Source organism: Trichosurus vulpecula, chromosome 1 (assembly GCF_011100635.1).
Source record: "Trichosurus vulpecula isolate mTriVul1 chromosome 1, mTriVul1.pri, whole genome shotgun sequence".
In the NCBI taxonomy this organism is placed as follows: domain Eukaryota; kingdom Metazoa; phylum Chordata; class Mammalia; order Diprotodontia; family Phalangeridae; genus Trichosurus; species Trichosurus vulpecula.
In genome coordinates, this window is record NC_050573.1 from 441,997,591 (window position 1) to 442,020,188 (window position 22,598).

At 37.0% G+C, this 22,598-nt stretch overlaps 1 protein-coding gene across 1 annotated transcript in view; it reads left to right on the top strand.

Annotated features, from left to right (window-relative positions):
* The window catches only part of ANKRD31 (ankyrin repeat domain 31), a 175,817-nt gene that overhangs the window by 16,593 nt on the left and 136,626 nt on the right, over positions 1-22,598 (top strand). Inside the window, exons 5-8 of the mRNA XM_036747141.1 lie at positions 1,165-1,424; positions 7,634-7,758; positions 9,738-9,893; positions 12,352-12,494. Of these exons, the coding sequence (XP_036603036.1) occupies positions 1,165-1,424; positions 7,634-7,758; positions 9,738-9,893; positions 12,352-12,494 (684 nt within the window). The remainder of the gene's footprint in view (positions 1-1,164; positions 1,425-7,633; positions 7,759-9,737; positions 9,894-12,351; positions 12,495-22,598) is intronic.

The window sequence follows — 22,598 nt, forward strand, 5'->3', positions numbered from 1 at the left end:
TCCTCTTCTATAAAATGGAGAGGTTGGGCTAGAAGGTCTCTAAGGCCCTTTCCAGGTTTAAGTATGATTTTGAGTTTTATAATGCCCTGATTTACTGTTGAGGAGACACAGATCACATTTTGGAGTCAGGGTCAGGAGAGTATCTACTCCCATATAAAGAGACTGCCTTTTATATAAAAGATAGTATCTCTCATATAAAGAAGCTCATGATGCTATTGTGAAAAAAAAAATCTGAAGTTGGATGAACTTTTGATCTGACATATTATAGGAGCAGTTCTCAAACTTTTGGGTTTAGGATACTCTCACACTCTAAAATTATGGAGGACTCTTAAGAGATTTTGTTTATATGAGTTATAGCTATTGATATTTACCATATTAGAAATTGATAAAAATTTTAAAAATATTTTTCAATTCATTTGAAATTATAATAAACTCATTGCATGTTGTTTTTTTTATAAAAAATGACTATATTTTCCAAAATAACATTTAATGAGAATAGGGGCATCATTTTACATGTTTTTACAAAGCTCTTTAATGTCTGGCTTAATAGAATACAACTGGATTATCCTATCTGCTTCTGCATTCAGTCTGTTGCAATACTTTGTTTGCTTGAAGTATGTGAAAACTGGCCTTGAGTAGATATATAGTTGTAAGGGAAAGAGTATTTTACTAGGCAAATAATGTCTTAGTATCATTGGGAAAATAGTTTTTACCTTGAAGACCCCCTAAAAGGGTCTTGAGGATCCACCATGGATCCTCAGATTACACTTTGATAATCTCTGTATAATATAGCATTTAGTAGAGTCTACACATGTGTCTCTGGGTGAAGCAGTTCCCTATCTCCACTTGCCCTTTTAATCTCTATAACTTGATGCTGTATAATGTTAAAGGAATGTAGATTCTACTTTCACTAGACATTCCTTTTGAAATCTAAGACTGTTGCTATGTCTAACTTACCCTAAACTTTTTTTTGATATTTTCAAATGTATATCATGCATTCACACAGTGTTTTGCAACATATTTGTATTTTTAAGTACATCTGTGCACATACTTTTATTTACCTTGTATTATTAACAGGGAAACCCAAATTATACCTGTTTTCTTTCAGGATTTTCTTTTTTTTTCCCCAGCATTATTCATGTCAATGACTCTTTTCTCCTTTAGGATAAAGAAGATCCAGGTTCATTTGGGCAGGAAACCTTAGCACATCAAAATGTTGCTTGCCATGATGGGCTTAGTATGGAGGGAAATTTAAATTCCATGGAAACTAATACAGTGATGGAAACTTCATATATATTAAGGAGATCAGCTAGACTGAAAACAATAAGAGGAGGAGCTACCCCTAAGAATATAGATGAGGCATATAAAATGCCAGAAGAGATTCTACAGAAAAGAGACAGTACACTTCCAACTGAATATTTCAGGTATGCTGTCAAATTATGGGTTTTTGTTGTTTTTTGGCTTTGGTTCTTTTTCCACTAGGTATTAGACCAGTCTTACAGATAACCATCCTTGGGGAGGATGACAGTTTTTGGTGGGTCCAAAATAAAACAACAACGTTGTTTTATTTATTTTTTCTATTTGTGTTGTGATTCAGAGAGTAGCCAGGAGTACTATATGTAGAGAGAGGTGGGCCTCAAAGCCAGAAAGACCTGGGTTCTAGTCCTGACTCTAAACATAATGATCATGTGACCTTGAACAAGTCACTTAGCCTCTCTGTGCTCTAGGCCACTTTTTTTTCATTTTTCAAATATTTTATTTTTTCCCAATTACATATAAAACATATTTAACATTAGTTTCTTTATTTAAAAAATTAGTTCCAAATTCTCTCTTTCCTTCCTTCCCCTCACCCCCTCATTTGGAAGGAAAGCAATTTGATATAGATGTGCAGTCTTATAAACATATTTCCATATTAATCCTATTGTAATAGCAAAGACCCACCATCCCCTCCGCCATCCCTTCCCCCACCCCCAAAGCCAAGAAAAATAAAGTATCATTCAGTTTCAATTAGACTCCATCAGTTCTTTCTCTGGGGGTATATAGCATTTTCATCATGATTCCTTTGGAATTGTCTTAGCTTATCCCTAATACAATTAATACTTGCTGATGGTTTTCCTTGTCATTGCAAAGAAAGCTCCATTTATTCTTGTGTTCTCTAGTGTTTTTAGTAGGAATGGGTGTGGTATTTTGACAAAAGTTTTTTCTACATCTATTGAGATAATCTTGATTTCTGTTGGTTTTGTTATTGATATGGTCAATTATGCTGACAGCTTTCCTAATATTGATCAGTCCTGCATTCCTGGTATAAGTCCCACCTCGTTGTAGTATATGATCTTTGTGATGTATTGCTATAATCTCATTGCTAGTATTTTATTTAAAATTTTTGTATCAATATTCATTAGGGAAATTGGTCTATAGTTTTCTTTCTCTGTTTTTGCCCTTCCTTATCATAGTCAACTTATACCTGTGCCCTCTGTCTATGTACATTCCTTCTAACTGCCATAATAATGATAAAGTTCTTAGTAGTTATAAGTATCCTTCTTTTATAGGAGTGTAAACAGTTTAGCCATATCAAGTTCCTTATGATTTTTCTTTCACATATACCTTTTTATGCTTCTCTTGAGTCTTGTATTTTTTTGTAATTTTTTTTCATTTTACACATAAATACAAAATAAGAAAAGAAAAAAAACATTGCCTTGTACACAGCAGGCCATAAGAGAAGATTCAATATAAAATAATTTCTATTTCACAAAAAACTTATATAATAACTATACATTGTTTTCAAAGCTGACCAGCTTTTCTTTGTTTCCTTGTTGGTTTTCTTTTGTTCTCTGCTGTGCCTTTTTTACTTTTTTTTCCCCTTCCCTCTCCTCCCACCCACCCTAAAAATTAAGTGTGTATATAAACATAGATATCAATAAACACATACACACATATATGTATGTATATATATATATACCTGTGCGTGTATATATATACACACACTCATATACAGTCATACACTTATATGTAAGACCATACCGTGCTTATTTCCTCCTCTCATCTGTTTCTCTTGAGGTGGATGGTATCTTCCTTTGTAAGTCCAAGTATTTCCATGTTTTTCTAAATCAACCTGATCATCATTTCCTACACCACAGCAATATTCCTTTCTGGATTCAAACAGAATCTTCCCTCATAGCATCTTTGAGATTAATTTGGTATTTATAATAGACACAATGACTTGGTTGCTCAAAGTTATTCTTAAAACAATGCCGCTGTTACCATATAGAATGTTCTCTTGGTTCTGCTCATTATGCTGTTCATTATTTCGTGGAGGTCTCTCCATGTTTTTCTAAAATCATTGAGCTCATCATTTCTTATAGCAGAGTAATATCCCATCATGAACATGTACCGCAATTTGTTTAGCCATTCCCCAATTGATGGGCACAATTTGCAGTTGTTTGCCACTACAAAGAGAGCTGCTATAAATATTTTAGAATGTGTAGGTTCTTTTCCATTTTCCCTAATCTTCTTGGGAAACAGACCTAACAGTGCTATTGCTGGATCAAAGGGTATAGGCAGTTTAATAACTCTTTGGGCATAATTCCAGATCTCTCTCCAGAATGGCTGGATCAGCTCACAGATCCACCAACAATGAATTAAGGTCCCAATTTTTCCACATCTCCTCCAACATGTCACTTTCTCCTTCTGTCATCTTAGCCAATCTGATAGGTATAAAATGACATCTCAAGATTGTTTTTAATTTGCATTTTTCTAATCAATAATGATTTAGAGCATTTTTTCCTATGACCATGAATTGTTTTTATTTCTTCACCAGAAAACTGCCTGTTCATATCCTTTGACCATTTATCAATTGGATAATGATGTGAATTTTTATAGAATTGACTAAGTTCCTTATATATTTGACATATGAGACCTTTATCTGAGGAACTATCTAAAAATTTTTTCCCCAGTTCTCAGCTTTCCTTCTGATCTTGACTACATTTGTTTTATTTGTACAAAAACTTATTAATTTAACATAATCAAAATTATCCATTTTGTATCTCTCAGTGCTGTCTATCTCTTGCTTGTTCATAAATTGTTTTCCTATCCATAAGTCTGATAGGAAATATGGTCCATGTTCTTCATATTTCCTTGTAATATCTCCCCTTATATCTAGGTCATGTATCCATTTTGACCTTATCTTGATAAATAGTGTAAGATATTGGTCTATGCCCAATTTCTGCAATACTGTTTTCCAACTTTCCCAACAATTTTTACCAAATGATGAATTCTCATCCCAAAGTTTTAAGTCTTTACACTTGTCAAATATAGGGTATCTATATTCATTTGCTGCTGTAGATTGCATGCCTACTCTATCACTGATCTACCTTTTTGTTTCTTAGCCAGTACTAGATAGTTTTGATCATTACTGCCTTATAATATAGTTTAAGATCTGGTACTGCTAAACATCCTTCCTTTACATTTTCTTTCCATTAGTTGCTTTGATAATCTTGACCTTTTTTTCTTCCAAATGAATTTTGTTATTATGTTTTCTAGCTCATTAAATTTTTTTTGGTAATTTTTGGTAATTTAATTGAATATATAAGTCAATTTGTCATTTTTATTATATTGGTCCTGCCTAACTATGACCAATTGATATTTTTCCATTTATTCAAAACTGATCTTATTTGTGTACAAAGTTTTTTATGGTTTTGTTCATATAGAGATTGGGTTTGTTTAGGTAGGTATATTCCCAGGTATTTTCGACTATCTAGAATTATTTTAAATGGGGGATCTCTAGCTATCTCTTCCTGCAGGATCCTGTTTGTAAAATATAGTTAACTTTATAGTTGAGTCTTTAGGGTTTTCCAAGTATGTCATCATATCATCTACAAAAAGAGATAGCTTTATTATCTCATTCTCTGTTCTGATTCCTCCTATTTCTTTTCCTTCTCTTATTGCTATTGCTAGGATTTCCAATACAATATTGAGTAATATTGGTGACAGTGGGTATCCTTGTTTCACACCTGATCGTCTAGCTTATCCCCATTATAAGTAATGCTTGCTGATGGTTTTAGATAAATGCTTCTTATCAATTTAAGGAAAAGTCCACTTATGCCTGTACTTTCAAGTGTTTTTTTTTAATAGAAATGAGTGTTGTACTTTATCAAATGCTTTTTCTGCATCTATTGATATTATCATATGATTTTTGTTACTTTTCTTATTGATACAGTTAATTATGTTGATAGTTTTCCTTATGTAAACCAGCCCTGCAGTCCTGATACAAATCCTGCTTGGTCATAATGTATAATCTTTATGATATATTGTTGTAATCTTTTAGCTAGTATTTAGTTTAGGATTTTTGCATCCATAATTGTTAAGGAAATTGGTCTGCAATTTTCTTTCTCTGTTTTTACTTTCTGAGTCTTGTATTTGAAAGTTAGGTTTTCTGTTCAGCTCTAGTCTTTTCATTAGGAATGCTTGATAGTCCTCAATTTCATTAAATATCCATTTTTCCCCCTGAAAGATTATACTAAATTTTGTTGGGTAGGTGATTCTTGGTTTTAATCCTAGCCCCTTTGCCCTCTGGAATATATATTTTAGGCTTTCTAATTCTTTAGTGAAAAAGCTGCTAAATCTTGTGTTATCCTGACTATGGCTCCATGATACTTAAACTGTTAGTTTCTGTCTGCTTACAGTAGTTTCTCTTTGACCTGGGAGCTCTGGAATTTGGCCATAATATTTCTGGAAGTTTTCATTTTGGGATCTCTTTCAGGAGGTAATTGGTAGATTCTTTTAATTTCCCTTGGTAATTTCCTGAAATATGATGTCTAGTCTCTTCTTTTGATCATGGCTTTTAGGTAGTCCAATAATTCTTAAATTATCTCTCCTTGACCTATTTTCTAGGTCAGTTGTTTTTCCAATGAGATATTTCACATTTTCTTCTATTTTTTCATTCTTTTTTTGTTGTTGTTTCTTGATGTCTCATAAAGTCATTAGTTTCCATTTGCCCAATTCTGATTTTTAAGAAATTATTTTCTTCAGTGAGCTTTTTTATCTCTTGGCCAATTCTACTTTTTAAAGAGTTCTTTTCTTCAGTGAATTTTTGTATCTTTTTTTTTTCTATTTGACCAATTCTGCTTTTGAGGGAGTACTTCTCTTCAGTGGATTTTTGTGCTGCTTTTACCATTTGGCCTGTTCTGTTTTTTTAAGGTGTTATTTTCTTCATTTTTTTTTGTGTGTCTGCCTCCTTTACCAAGTTAAGGACTCTTTCAAGATTTTCTTATATCACTCTCATTTCTTTTCCCAATTTTTCCTCTACCTCTCTTATTTGATTTTTAAAGTCCTTTTTAAACCCTTCCAGTGCCTGAGACCAATTCACGTATTTCTTTGAGACTTTGCATGTTGCTGCTTTGATTTCATTATCTTCTTCTGAGTTTGTATTTTGATCTTCCCTGTCACCATAATAACTTTCTATGGTCAGGTTATTTTTTGTTGTTGTTTGCTCTTTTTTCCAGCTTATTTCTTGACTTTATGTTTAAGTTAGGCTCTCCTCTTAGGGGAGGGGCCACTGTTCCAAGCTTTAGGTTTATGTGCTGAGTTAGCTCTGGGGGTCTACAATCTCTCAGTTCTTGCAAGGTTGTATGATCTAAGGAGAGGTGTGTTCACTGCTCTCTCTTGGCCCAAGCTTTTGTTTGTCAGCAATCACAAGCACTCTTTTCTGCCCTGGAACATCAACCAGAGTCCCTACTCCTATTAGTGCCCCTCCTCACCCTGGGACTGCAACTTCAAACCATGTGTGGGCAAAGCAACAAAGTCCTGCTCCTAGCGCCAGCAAAGAGTGCCCTGTAATCTCCTTGTGACCAGTTGTGACCCCCTTACTGTCTGTGAGCTGAGAACTCTGGAAAGCCACTGCCAATTCAGTCACCTCAAGGTCTGCTACTGACTTGCCTGAACTCTATCCTTACCATCGTGAGACAGACCTTTCCTGCTGACCCTCTTAGCTGTCTTGGGCTGAAAAATCATTTTACTCCATCCTTTTGTTGGTTCTGTCACTACAGAATTTGTTATCTTAATGTTTTTTGGAGGTGAATTTGGGAGAACTCAGGCCTTTAATCTGCCATCTTGGCTCCACCCCGCTCCAGGATTAATCTAGGTCACTTTTTAGGTTGAAGTTGCGGAGGAGCTGCTGAGCTGCATTAGAAGGAGTTTCTAATACCAGTAAAATCCTAGGTTCAGTCTCTATCTTTGTGTTGAGATTCCTGCTGAGAACTTTTTGTATTCCACACTGCAGATAGATTGGCTTCTTTTCATTGAGAATGGAACTTTAGAACAAAGATTAGGGGATGATGGTAACACAGAAGAGTGAGTTTCTACCCTTGGTAGATGAATCCAACTCAGTCCACGGGACTGAAGAATGCCTATAATTTTGTGAACAGAGACTAGACAGCTTAGAGATATAGCTGGGAAAGTTAGGAAGACTGTTCATGCTTTCTGAGAGATTCCTTCCTGCTTTGCTCTTAAAGCACATTAGTCGACTTCCTTTAAGCTTTGAAATTTCTACCAAAATCTACTGTGATAACTTCAACGTTGCTTATAAAGAAGAGAAAGGTTACATTAAATTTTTAGAAAATCACATTCCTTTTCCTAGAACACAAGATTCTGCTCTTCAGAATAACAGTGATGAAAAGTCTGTGGAATGGAGCAAAGAACAGGTTTTATCTGCTTATAGCTGTGATGAAGAGATAAGAAAGAACAGAAGAACTGCAAAATCCAGTAAGTTTCATTTTGAATATTTGTTTGCCGAAATGACCTGCTTCCAACAGAATGGTCACAGACCCCTTTTCAAGAACAGCAGGATTTAGTGGCAGGTCACATTTTCCCCTCCTTTTGTGGTGTTACAAGCCATGCATGCTCTACTCTTTTTACCTATCTCTCTCCCTTCCCCCACCATTCTTTCAGAAAAGAAAATTTCTAAGTAATCACAGAGTAAACAGTATTAGGTTTTAAAATAGCAACAGAGAATATTGATGGATAGTATCAAATAAAGATTTTTATAGTCTGGTGGTACTTAGCTACCATTAATAGCAGCAGAAGCGCTTATGGGATGATTTGAAATCTGGTAGTGAGCTCTGAGAAATTCATCTAAAAAACCCTTTCTGTTCAGTTGAGTTGCCATTCTGAAAGTAAAAGCCATATTCATTGATTCAGGCTTAGGAAGCTTGGTAGGACTTTGAAGAACTGAGTTAAGGGATATTAGGAGTATCAGTTTAGGAGTCCAGTTAAGGCTTCATGTCCTCGGAGATAGGAAGACTATATTTTATCATTCAAAGTAAAGTGGAAAGCTGAAGTAACACATTTAGTGTTCCTTCCACTAGGTTTAAGAAATCAGATTTATCCCTTATATAAGGGATATATATCCCTTATATACAGGGTCTGGGCCTGTGAAATGAGAAAATATTTGCAAAGTGCTATGCAAATGATTGCTATTATAATGATGATTTTAGCTGTTGACAATACTTAAGGAAAAGAGATTTATTTTCTTAGTGGATGTTTTAGAAGTTACTCTTACATTTTTTCAGAGATCTTTGAGGGATTTTCTTTTGCTGCATAATGAAAGGCAGTATGACATAAGGAATAGAAGTATGGCATTGCAATCTAGAAGATCTGGATTTGAGTCCTGACTCTGACACGTATTATCTGTGTGACCATGGGCAAGTCACTTAACCTCTCACTGCTTCCAGGCTACTCTGTAAAAATATGTTGCAAATGAGTTGCTAATCTGCATTGGTAGAGGAGTTTCCACACTTAAAGTTCCTTTCGTGCATGAAATTATGAGTCGTGATCCAAACAAATGAAAGAATGTAGAATAGCTTGTTGTTATTACATAGGGGTATAGCTTTCAATTAATCTTAATGATTTAGTCTTTTTTTTTTGACAGAACATTTAAGAAAAGAAATTCTCAGTCTCCTCTTGATGCATAGACTTTAGTACAATTCAGCCACCGAAAATAGCTATAGCTAGGTGGGTAGAGAGAGTGTTGGGCTGGAGTTAGAAAGACTCTTCTTCCTGAGTTCAAACCTGCCTTAGACACTTACTAGCTGTGTGACCATGGGCAAGTCACTTAACCTTTTTTGCCTCAGTTCTTTATCTGTAAATTGACCTGGAGAAGGAAATGGTAAACCACTCTAGTCCAAGAAAACCCCAAAAAGGGTCATGAAGAGTTGCATATGACTGAAAAAATGATTAAAAAATAACAACAGGAATTTTCCAAACTAAACAAAGCATGTTTGATTTATTTGTTAGCACCATGAAATAACTAGAATGATTTAAATTTATTATATAAATGTATACACTTTAAGCAAAATACATTTATTTTCTTGTATATGTAAATTCCATAAAAGTATCTTAAGTCACTTGATTTTTGTAAATATGTGCAATATACTATGGATTGCTCACTTTAAAAATTATTTGCTTTGTCATCATTTTTCTCATCCTCATTATGATAACAGGTACATGCAAGAATATTTTCAAAGAGCAGAAGAAACTCACTGAAATAGAATAAACTGGTTCTTTTAAGTTTCTGACTGAAAAACAAGGTAGCTCCATTCTAGAACCATCTGAACTGGGTTCTGTAATTGTGTATGTTACCTGTTTCATCCCACTTTTTGTCCTCTGATATTCAAACAGCACAGTGGTTATTTTTGTTTGTGAGAAATTTGGTGTGTTTTTTTTTTCTTTTCCTCTACCTACAGGAAAACATCACAGGAACATATCAAAACTTTCAAGTATTAATCGAAGAGACATCTATGGAGAATCACCTCTTCATAAAGCTGCTCAGGCAGATGATTCAACTCTTGTCAAGAAATATATAAAACTAGGTGGAAATGTAAACTTGGCAGATTATGCTGGTAAGTTTTACCATCAAGCCAAGCCAAGAAGACTTCTGTGCCTCATGGTTCATTGTTCTTGTTGAATCATATGTGACATGGCCTAGTGTGAACGGTAGATAAAGCAGAGATATAGCGTATAATATTAAATATAAGTTGAAAAACTTAAGGCAGCCTTCATGAATTTCTGCAGACAAGGCAAAGCTGAAAATTGGTATCACAGCCTTTGCTTTTTTTTTAGAATTTTCTGGAGAGTTTTCTAAATTGTCTACTTCCATTTGAGAGACTAGGTTTAGAATATCCAGAAATAGTACTTTGTGGTGTTATGGAAAGAGAGCTGGATCTGGAGTCAGATGGCCTAGCTCCTCCCAGGTTCAAATCCTAAATTTGAACATAGGTTCGAATCTTGAATCTACTACAGTGTCACTTTGGGAAAATCACCTAGCCTTTCTGGGCCTCGTTTCGCTGTGTATAAAATGAGAAAGTTGGACTAGATGATCTCTAAGGTTCCTTTTAGTTCTAAAGCTATAATGTGTATCGGGCAAAATTTTTTGATTACTTCATATTTGAAAAGCAGTTACTTAGGAAAAGGTGACCAAGGACCTTCCACAAATAAAAGCTTCCCCAGGAAGGTCTTGTTTAGATAATAATGGGCAAGAACAACAACCGCAAACCCCACAGGTGATTTTTTTTTCTGTCACAGCTACAAAATTATGTTAACTCTATAGTATTGTTTGTCCTGATTTCTAGTATGGTTTCAGATTTTTTGTCTCTGAGCCACTGTTTTCAGAGAAACCATAGTTTTGTATTTTTGAAAATCATAATTTTCTCATTTAATGACTTCGTGTTATGTTTTACATGTAGAACATCCTTTCTCAGTGTCTAAAAGTCTTCTCTCAGCCTTCTTGTGCTGTTTCCCTGCAGATTGGTTTTCCATTCATGTAGACTGGAATGTTCTGGTGCTCCTCATCTAGGATTTCTGGATCTGGAATGTGGCTCAAATCTTCGTTCAAATCTGACCTCAGACACTTAACCATGTAGCTGGACAAGTCAGTTAACCTTTGTCTTCCTCAGTGTCTTCATATATACAATAGAGATAATATCACCCACCTAGCAGGGTTGTTGGGAAGATACCTTCTTTAATCTTCTTTTTCCCAATATAGCTAAAAATGCCTTGTTCTACATATAGTCAAAGATTTAGAGCTGTAGGAGACCTTAGAGGTATGTCACTGATCCTAGCCCTTTATATTACAAATGGGAAAACCACTGACAGGTTAAGTGACTTACTTAGGGTGGCACATATAGTAAATATGTGAGATCAGATTAAGTCTCATTCTATCCACTACAGCAGGCTATCTCCAGGGTGGAGTGAAGGTGCAGATCGTGAGAGCTGGAGGTAATCAACTGAGAAATTAGGGTACCTGAGGAGACACAAACATATATATTTAAGTCCCAAAATAAGAGGGTTGGGGTGGAGAAGACTATAAGCCAGATGATGAAATCTTTTAAATCCTTTAAAGGAGGAACAGGTGAGATGGCATCCAAAGAAACTAAAGTGATATTAGGCTGAATTAAGACAGGCATTGTTTACTCTGTCCTAATCAGATCAAATCTGGAATATTGTGTTGAGTTCTAGGTGCTGAACAAAAGGAAGCCCAGAGAAGCAGCAGGAGTCCAGCTGTTTGCTAGAAATTGAGATAAAATGTTCATTATTCTGAAATAAAGCATTGTGAAAATAAAAAGTCTTAAACTTACTTTAGTGGTTGACTCCTCTTCATATCTCTCACTATGTAGTGCATAAAGAAATCATTCCTAAGATCATAGAATTAGAGAATGTTAGAGCTGGAAAAGGAACCTTAGAGATGTTTTAGTTCAATTTCTTTATTCAATCAGTGAGCGCATGGAGACCCAGTGATGATAAGGCATTTTTTTAAGGTCACATGGCTAGTTAATTACAGAGCTGGGACCAGAACCCGATTCTGCTGACTCTGTCACTTCTCATTCCTCATTACCCTGTTTGGTTTCTGGTTTTTTTTTCCCCTAAAGATAAAAAATTATGCTGAGAAACAACATAATATAATTAGCTGTTGTTTAGCAGAAATTCCACTCATAGACAAATCAATGTTGTATGCTTTGTGAAGTTGTCTTGTGTTTTATTTTCTTGTTTAAAAATCCATTTGGTAGATTCATTTGTGAGTATTTAAAATTCAGCAAACCTCATTAAAATGGCTGAAATGGATATTTGAAAATAATCGGTTTACTTTTTTTCTGTTAAAGTCAGAGACACAATAGACCTAGAAGACAGAATTTGACCTTTAGTAGAATTGAATGGACCGACTAGTAAGGTGCCTTTACAAAACTTATTTTCCACATCACAACAAACTTTTTTTAAAGGAGAAATATAAGCTCAGTGGTTAGCTTGAAAAAAGTTTATTAAGGTTCCAGGTATAAACATGTTAATTTTCCTTTGGTATAATAGGCTGGACCGCGCTTCATGAGGCAAGTGTGGATGGATTTTATAACACAGTCCTTGAGCTGTTAAAAGGCGGAGCTGATGTAAATTGCAAAGGGATGAAACAAATCACCCCAATATATGATGCTGTGTCAAATGGGCATTATAAGGTACTGAAAATATTTCTCTCTTAGGGATAAATACTAAAATTAATAGACTTTCCAAGTCAAAATGACCAGTCTATAAAAGATGTGTTTTCTCAGTGTCATTTCATTATTAATAAAACTACGTAAATACTTAGAATTGAACAAAACCTTAGAAGCCATCTTATTGAAATCTCCCATTTTACAGATGAGGTCATTGAGATCCAGAGAATTTAAATGATTGGTCCAAGGTCACATAGGTCATAAAACCGTCAGGATTTCAACCTCTGTCTTCAAAGCTGTCATATCATGCCATTTCTTCAGTATTTCAAGGAACCATGATTCAATTGATATGAGAGCTCTTTCCACTAATAAGGGTTGCCTTGGTAAATTTTCATGAGCTACAGTGCTTAAAAAATGACCAAGTGGTTAAACCTGACGATGATGAGACTTTTCTAGCTTAGTAGTCAGCCAGTAAGCATTTATTAAGCATCTATGTCCTAAGCACAGGGAGTAAAAGGGAAGCCAAAAACAGTCCCTGCTCTCAAGGAGCTCACTGTCTAATGGGGGAGACAACATGAAAACACTATGTATAAGCAAGATATATCCAGGATAAATTGGAGACAATCAATAGAAAGAAGGCACTAGCATTAGTAATTAAAGACTGCTAGAAATTTCACTTTGCTGCCAGTCTTCAAGAATCTAACGTTGTCTTTTTGCCAGTAGTTATCATAGTGTGGTCCAGGGATCCCTGAGGGTCCCCAGAAGCCTTTCACAGGGTTCACAATATCAAAACTATTTTCATAATGTTACAATGACATCTCTATTTCTAATATGGTAAATAGCAATAGATATAACTCACATAAACAAAATCTCTTTGATAGGGGCTCTCAATAATTTTTACAAAGTACAAAGGGATCTTGAGACCAAAAAGTTTGAAAACCACTGTTCTTAACAAGAACAATCATAGTGAATTTTGGGATTTATAGAACAGTTTAATTCATCATCTTATTTGATACTCCCAATAAGTTATGCTACTGAATATTCAGAATTTGGTCATGAAATTTTGAGCATGGTTTGAAGAGTAAGTTTATTACAGTAGAATTTGTTAATTTGTTATTACATAACTTGTTAATTACACAGCTTGCAGGTTTTTAAATACTGCTATAGCATGGAGGCAGATTCTGATTTACCTAAGCCTGTCACTATATATTAATGGCCATCCAAAATGGGTGCCCCAGAAGTGGTTGAGTAATTACAGGAATTTTTCCTTCCATTACCATACCATCCTTTTTTGTTTCTTTTTTTTTTGGAGGGGGGAAGGCAGGGCAATTGGGGTTAAATGACTTGCCCAAGGTCTCACCACTAGTAAATGTGTCAGGTGTCTGAGACTGGATTTGAACTCGGGTCCTCCTGACTCCAGGGCCGGTGCTCTACTCACTGCACCACCTAGCTGGCCTCCTTTTTTTGTTTCTGGTAACCTCTCCTCTCTCTCTTTTGGCTAACTGCTTTCTAAACCACCACCTGAACCCTCATCCCATTTTGCTTCTCATTTAACTCTAGGTGCCTACAGACCAAATATTTACAAGAGAAGCCCTCTCCTCATACCAACTCTGTTGATGAAATTTCCAGTATAACCTGAGTTTCACTTTCCTCTGAAATGTAAATTAATTCTACTTCAGTTCTTTGCATACAAAGACCTCATATTTATTAAGTGTAGTAACTTTTTGCCCATTGCTTTCTTGTTATTAACATTAAACAAATCTAACCTTGAAGAGCTCCTTCTGGGACCACAGGGGCTGAAATATTGCTATTCCCTTCTCTACTACAGGGCTCCTCTCCTCTGGATCAAGGCATGTATTTGGAGCAGGTTTAATCCTGTGTAGGAGCCTAGTCTCTACTGAAAAGGGTTAGGTTCTCTTTTCTTATACCCTTCATCTATTAAAGCCCCACTCTGAGGAGAGAGGGCTTTCTAGGCCTGAGTTAGTGTTAAGTGAAGAACAGCAGATAGTGTGAAAAGGAGTAACGTATGTAAGAAGGCTGGAAGGGTACGTTGGAGCAAGATTGTCAAAGGCTTTAAATGCCAAATAGAGGGGTTTGCATTTGATCTTAAAGGCAATATGGCACTATAGAGGCTCATTGAGCTAGGAATGATGTTTTCAGACCTGTGCTTTAGGAGCATCATTTTGGCAATTTTGTGAAAAATCAATTGAAGAGAGGAGAGACTTGTGATAATGGGACCAATCAGGAGACTCTTACAATACTACAGAATAGAGCTAGCTAGAGTGGTGGCCTTGTGAGTAAAGAGAAATTGGATATATGGGCTGAAAGAAAGTGAGTCATGGATGATTCCAAGGTTGTGAACCTAGAAGTATGTTGGTGTTTTTAGCATAGATAGAGAAGTTCAGAAGAGAGATAAGTCTTGGGGAAAAGATAATGAGTTCTCTTTTGGACATGTTGAGTTTGAGATGTCTGCAAGATATCTAGTTTGAAATGCCTAATAAGCAGGTGGTAATTTGGGCAGCCAGGTGGTGGACCTGGAGTCAATAAGATTCATCTTCCTCAGTTTAAATCCAGTCCCAGACACTAGGTGAGTGACTAAATCACTTAATCCTGTTTGCCTCAGTTGCTAATCTGTAAAATTAGCTGGAGAAGGAAATGGTAAACCACTCTAGTGTCTTCGTCAAAAAAAAAAAACAACTCAAAAAAAAACCACAAAAAAATCCCAAAACCCAAATGGAGTCATGAGGAGTCAGACATGACTGAAAACAACTGAACAAAAATATGGTCACCCATGGCACAACAGAGATGACTGAATTAGGATGAGCTGTGGTGGATCCCATCCATGACCTAGTGGTCAAGTCACATCTGGCTGGAGAGAAGGAACATAGGTCACTTGAAATTAAAAGACCAAAACTTTTTTAAAAAAGACCAAAACTTTATAACATTGTTTAAGTTGGGTGAAAAATTAGCTCCCTGTCACTGTCTGCATTTTAACTTCCAAATCTTATATAGATTCCCTTGACTCATCTGCTCAGCAACCAGTCTTCTTCCTTATGTCAGTTCTTGGATCAGCAGGCACTCTGGTACAAACTTGGTCTGGAATTTGTTGTTTTTAAATTTTAGCTTGTTCTCATGACTTGGGTCTTGCCTTCTTGGTACAAGACAGGGATTACCTCCCTTACAGGGCAATCATCCAGAATGTTTCCATCCAAATGTTTCTACTTGTTGACACATTAGTGCTGTTTTAGGCAGTACTTGACTGTAGTCATCTTTCAAATATTTGAAGAAAGCCATCACGTCTTCCTTGAGACACAATTCTATTCTTCAGGCTAAACAGCTCTAATTCCTTTAAAATGATCCTCCTGTGCCATGACTTAAAGTTCCTTCATCATCCTGATCACTTGCCTATAGATAAACTGTATCTTGACAGTGTCCTTCTTAAAAGGTGAAGATTGTAGCTGAATAATAATAGTAGTAGCTATATATTACTATAATACTATATATTATACATAGTATCTATTATGTACAAGTCACTATGCCAAATGCTTTAGAAATATTATCTCATTTAATCCTCACAACAATGCTGGAAGGGGAAGTACAACAGTATTATCAACTCCCTTGTATTAATGCAGATTAATATTATATATGTGGTATCATCTCTCCACCTTGCCTGCAAAGATATTTTGGAGAGGGACTTCATTCATACTTTACTGAAGTCTAAGTATATAACACCTTTGGTACTCCTTTGATTTAACAACTCTGTCAAAAAAGGAAATGAGGTTAGTCTGACATGACCTGTTCTTGAACCCATGCTGGTTCATAGGGATAATTACTTTCCTTTTGAACTATTCAAAAACTTTCTAACAATGTATTCTAGCATTTCTACCAGGAATAAAAGTTGAGCACACTGACTTAGAAGTTGAAGCATCAATTTCCCCCAGATCTATCGCTGTGATAATTTTTATTGTTCTTTTCTAAAAGGAGAAGTAATAACAGCTGAAATTTATACAGCTAGGTGGCACAGTGGATGGAGTGCTGGGCATGGAGTCAGGAAGACTACTCTTCCTGAGTTCAAATCCAGTCTCAGACACTTGGTAGCTATGTGACCCTGGGAAAGTCACTTAACCCCTTTTGCCTCAGTTTCCTCATCTATAAATGAGGTGGAGAAGGAAATGACAAACCACTCCATTGTCTCTGCCAAGAAAACCCCAAAAGGGGTCACAGAGTGAGATGACTGAACAACAGCAAAACTACTAAGATTTCCTAAAGTGTTTCCCATACGCAATTATAAATTATTCCCATATACTGGGAGACTCTGTGGTATAGTGGAAATGGTGCTGGATTTAAAGTCAGATGATCAGGGTCCAAACCCAGACTGTACTAGCTACCTTCCCTTCCCTCCCTTCCCCTTCTTTCCTATCTGTGTGACCTTGGGCAAGTCACCTCACCTCTTTGACCCATGGTTTTCTCATCTATGAAATTGAGAGAATTAGACTAGATGACCTTGAAGATTCCTGTCTGCTCTAAATCTTCAATCCTTAGTTTATTAAGATTATCCCTGTATTTCAACACACTCTGTTAACTCTCCATGGTGTTGAACTATCTCAACCCCAGGGAAATACGATCAGGGTCCACAAGGCTGCTGTCTATGGTACTGAAGCAACTATGCACCAAGCGTTCTGACCTACGCACCAGAAATAAATTGTGCCTCCCCCTCTGACATAAACTGCTCCACTCTCCACAATATTTGCTTCCTCAGATTGACAACAGTTCTGCCTCTTTGGAGAGAAACAGATCAGCTTCATCTATGAAACCTGGAAAGAATTTACTACTCCTTGTTGGATGTCTTAGCACTAACTCCACAATCAGAATACTGAACCTTTTTTCTTCAGCATAATAGCTCTGAAAGATTTAATGATGCATGCACACTCCACATCCTCCAGGGACCTGATCTGCTAAAAAACTTTGTCCTCACAAGTTTGTGGCTGATGCCTCTCCCCTGGAGTCACGAGTAGTATGTGCACTTCTCCCAGCCTGGGTTACTCATATTAGTCCAAATTAGGTATGTCCATGTATGTTATAGTGGATATTGAACTGCTCCCACTGTTAGAAAAACCTGGTTTCAAGTCCCCCACTTTCACTGCCTTCCCCCCGCTCCGCCCCCCCCCCAGCTACACTTAACTATGTAGCAGGCATCAAGTGCGGCCCTTAATCTCCCAGTGTTCTTGACAACTCTGTAAGCCTGTAAATTGTAGAGGAGATGCCAATCTGCATTGGTAGAGACAGTTTCCTCACCCAGGAGTTCATTATATCAGTGAAATCTCAGGTCTAGTCTTATCCTTATCCTAAAGTTGTCTTGTCTTACATGTTCCTGGGACATGGGAATTATCTTGTGGCCATCCCCCTTTGTAAATATGTATCTGTAAAAAGTTGTAGGGAATTGGTGGTTAATTCACTTGCAGGTCAGTGGTCTTTGATAAATATTGATTCTCATGCTAGTCTAGATTTCTCTGTAAATCACAAGATTCTTAGGATTCACCTAGATGTCAGTTGAGAAGGCTACCCAGGAGATAGATGGCAGCCATCGCAATATATGGCCTCTTTTTTTCTATGGTATATTTTAGTTGTTTAGTTGTACATTGTTTTTGTAACCTATGCCCTCTCTTATTCTTTTCTCCCATTTTGCAGTTGGGAACATGAGACAAAGGCACAAGGAAATGGAGGGATTTGGAATGATTGGAGGAATTTTGACTAAACTACTAGTTGGCCTTAGAACTTCCCATTTGGTGTTTGGATTCCCTAATCACGTTGCTTTATGGGAACAGTGTTTTACCTCTTTTACCTGAATATTTAAATAGCATGGTTAGGATTTTCCACCCTTGAATATAGTAATTATATTACTATACACAACCAGGATATATCTGTAACAGGAGGTTGTTCAGGGGAGAAAACCTATAAATGAAGCAAAGACTTCATTTGGAGAATAGCTCTGAAGATTCATAAGAATGTCCACTCAGGAGAAAAAACTGTACTCACATATATACATATATGTGTGTGTGTGTGTGTGTGCATGTGTGGTGAACGTGTAAGTGTGAGAGAGGGTTCATGTGGCACTCTAATTTTAAACACAACAGAAAATATTCTTCTGATCAATTGAATCTCTAAATTCATTTGATGAAATTATGGTACCCCATATTCTGAGTAGATGAAAGGACCAGAAAATACAACTGAGGACTGACAGGAACAATAGGATTGCCTTTTCCTTTCTCTGCCCATTCATCGATGTGAGCAAATGGGATTTAGTGAGAATCTGAAAATGTGAGGACCAACTTTGGTTGAGTCAATAGAGAAGGATTCAGCTCCTGCAGAGTATAGCAAGGTGAAGGGTATTTCTCCTTAACCTTCCCTCTCATGGTAATGGCATCCCCCCAGAGAAGAACATCTTAGGCTGTAGCCTAAGAAGAGAATTTAAGATCTTGCCTTCCTGAATCTCCTGCCTCCTCTGTTGGTATAAAAAAGAGAACTGGGTAGAGATTCTGCAGCTCAGGAAATGGTAGTTCATCAGCATCAAAACTCTGAGGGAACAGAACTGGGGAGGCTTTAGTCCTTTTCCTGTAAGTCCAGGGTAAAGCTTCTGGTTCTTTCTGAAAGAAACTCAGTAAAAAAAAGGAAAAGAAAAGAGACTAGCCAAGGGCTAGGGCACTACCATTGCCCCAGCCAGGGATTTTGCCTTAGGTAGAAGCTGAAGGTGGCAGAGACTATAACAGATTGGAAGAGCAGTGAAGACATTTTGCCTATCAAGGAGCAGTTCAGGGATAGATATTCTTATTGAGAAGCTATCAGGGGTCCTGCAGCCTCCAAAGTGTGAGTTGTCCATATATACATTTCCCCAACTGTGGGCTCCATCCATTTATTAAGTACCAACTATGTGCCAGGTACTATGCCAAGTACTTTACACATCTCATTTATTTATCTCATTTGGTCCTTATGACAATGCTTTGAGGTAGGTGCTATTATTATCCCCATTTATAGTTGAGGAAATCAAGGCAGAGTTAAATGACTTACCCAGGTCAACACAGTTACTATGTGTCAAAGGCCTCATTTGCAGTTAGATCTTCCTCACTCCAGACCCAGTGCTCTATCTACTGCATCACCTACTTGTCTTGATTTCTCTCTTCTCAATTGATGGTGTGTGTTTGCAGGGGAGTGTGTCTCAAGGGTGAGGGTGGGGGGATGTTCTGCTGTTAATCTTACTATGCTAATACAGTAAATGTCTTTGTTTAAGTGTCTTGTGTCCTCTGGCTGATTAGCAGATTATTGAAAGCTAAACACGTTGATGTGGGCTTTGGAACCATAGTTTTAAGAGTTCCATGAATTTGGGGTAGCTGCCTTTCAGGGGACCTGGCTTGGGATCTGTGAGTTGGGAAGTACTGTTAGGAACTTCTTAAACTGTGGGTTGAGACCCCATTGGTTGTAACCCATAATTTAAGAACCACTGATCTAAACCAACCCATACCTGAACAAGACTTTTATTTTTTTCTTCCCTCGTCCAAGGCAATCGGGGTTAAGTGACTTACCCAGGGTCACACAGCTAGTAAGTGTCAAGTGTCTAAGGTCACATTTGAACTCAGGTCCTTCTGATTTCAGGGCCAGCGCTCTATCTACTGTGACACCTAGCCCCAAGACACATACACATATATACATATACATGTATATATATACACATATGTATATACATACATATGTTATATGTGTGTGTGTGTGTGTGTGTGTGTGTGTCTATATATATATATATATAATTAATCCAAAGTCTGTTTATAGTAATATGCTAACATGACTCTGTCCTGGGTCCTCTTCTTTTTTTTTTTTACATTCTCTTTCTCTTAGTGATCTTGTCAGTGACTGTGGGTCTAATTATCATCTCTATACAGATGACTTACAGATCTATAGATCATCCCCAGTCTCTCTCCTGACCTCCAGTCCTACATCACCAACTGCCAATGAGACATTTCAAAATGGATATCATAGAGACATATCAAACTTAACAATGTCCAAAACAGAATTTATTATATTTGCCCCAAATCCATTCCTTTACAAAAATTCTTTATTTCTGTCAAGAGTACTCCTGTTCATCTGGTCTCTCAGGGTAATAACCTCAGAATTATATGCTGTTCTCCACTATCTCTTATCCCACATATCCAATCATTTATTAAATCTCTCTGTTTCTACCTTTATAATGTCTTTCTAATCTTTCCCTCTCTCTTTACTACACAGCCACCTCCTTAATTCAGGCTCTCTTCACCTCTCATTTGGACTATTGAAAAAAACTTGCTTAATTGGTCTTTCTGTCTCAGGTCCCTCCCCCTTCCAATACATCCTTCTACATGCCTGTTGAAGTGATTTTTCTAAAATGAAGGTCCGACCTGTCACTTTACTTTTCGGTAAATACCAGTGGCTCTCTTTTAGTTCTAGGATCAAATCAGTCACAAATTGCAATCCTCCAATGCTCACATCCACAAGCAAACCTCAGGTCTTTGTTAGGGCAGGGTGCCATATTTATTGTATACCTATTGGTATAGTAGGAGCTGGAAGCAGAGTCTGTGTCATCCCCACTTCCTTCCCCCATGGCCTCTGACTGGGGTTGCAACCTGCTGAACCTGCTTGTGAAACCTTGGGTGCTAACTGAGCAGCAGCCCATGACTGAGAATGCCCTACCACTATTTATTATAGTATCTATGTATTTCTTAACCATCTAACATGTATACAACTGTGCTGCCATTTTTATTAGGTCCATTTCTTTTTTTCCCTACACATATATATTCACACACACACATCCATGTTGTTTCTCAATAGAATGTAAGGCTAGTGAGAGTAGAGATTGTTTCATTTTTTTTTGTCTTCCAGTATCTATCATGGTACCTGGCAAGTAGTAAGTGTTTAATAAATGCTTATTGATTGATCATACTATGCAAATATTATTTCTGTGGTTTGTGCATATGGGAGTGACTTGGTTAAAGAAGCAGAGGGAACTGTCTTAAGAGAGAGCAAGTGGGAAAATCAATGGCCACTTGTTGGAGCATTAGAAAATAGTCTTAGGGCTAGGTGTCGCAGTAGAGAGAGTGCTGGCCCTGAAGTCAGGAGGACCTGAGTTCAAATGTGACCTTAGACACTTGACACTTATTAGCTGTGTGACCCTGGGTAAGTCACTTAACCCCGATTGCCTTGGGGGGGAGGAAAAAAATAAAATAGTCTTCTTCAGGTGTGGGTTGGTTTAGATCAGTGCTTCTTAAACTATGGGTTATGACCAATGGGGTCTCGAGCCACAGTTTAAGAAGCACTAAAGGGGTCGAGAGTGGAAAAAATTTAAGAAGCCCTGCTTTAGATGACTATAAGAACGCTTCTAAGACTGCGCTTCTGCGGTGTTGATCAGATATGTAAATGAAGCAAAGCTGAGAGAGGTAGCTGATATTATAGATGACAGAATAGCAATTCAGTTTATTTGGATGGACTGGATCACTTCTTTGAGAAGATATTTCTTCTTCCTTACTCTGTTGGTGTATAGGTGAATGCTGACCCTTCCCCTCATTCTGTGCTAGGGGATAGAATTTTTGTGCTTAGTGCTTCTTTAAAGACCATCCCCACCACTATCTCAGACCCACGTGGTCCTTTGGTGTTTGGGCATTGGCCGCAGTTTGAGGGCTGTTAAGTTAATTCTCCAGTGTCATTTCTGAGGAACAGCAACAAGTAAGGGTGTTTTGTGCTCATAGAGGAGGGTAGCACCTGTATGCTAGCAGGTATTGATGCTGCTCTATAAGCTGGGAGCACAGGCCTAACAATGCAATGCAGCTGTTTCCTCTATGTCATCAGCTACTGAGACATACACACAAAAAATGCTTGTAGTTTTTTGAGGGAGAAAAGGAGTTTGAGTTATGAAAAATAAGGAACCAGTGGTTTCCAAGTTAATTTTTGTTTTATTTAATAGTGCATATAGGTTACAGTTAATTCCAAACTCTGTTGATATTGTTGACAATAATGGGCTTTCTAGCTATAGTTTGAATGTTAACTGATACATATGCAAAATCTATATGTTTATATGCTATGTACATATTAAAAAAAAACTCATGAAAA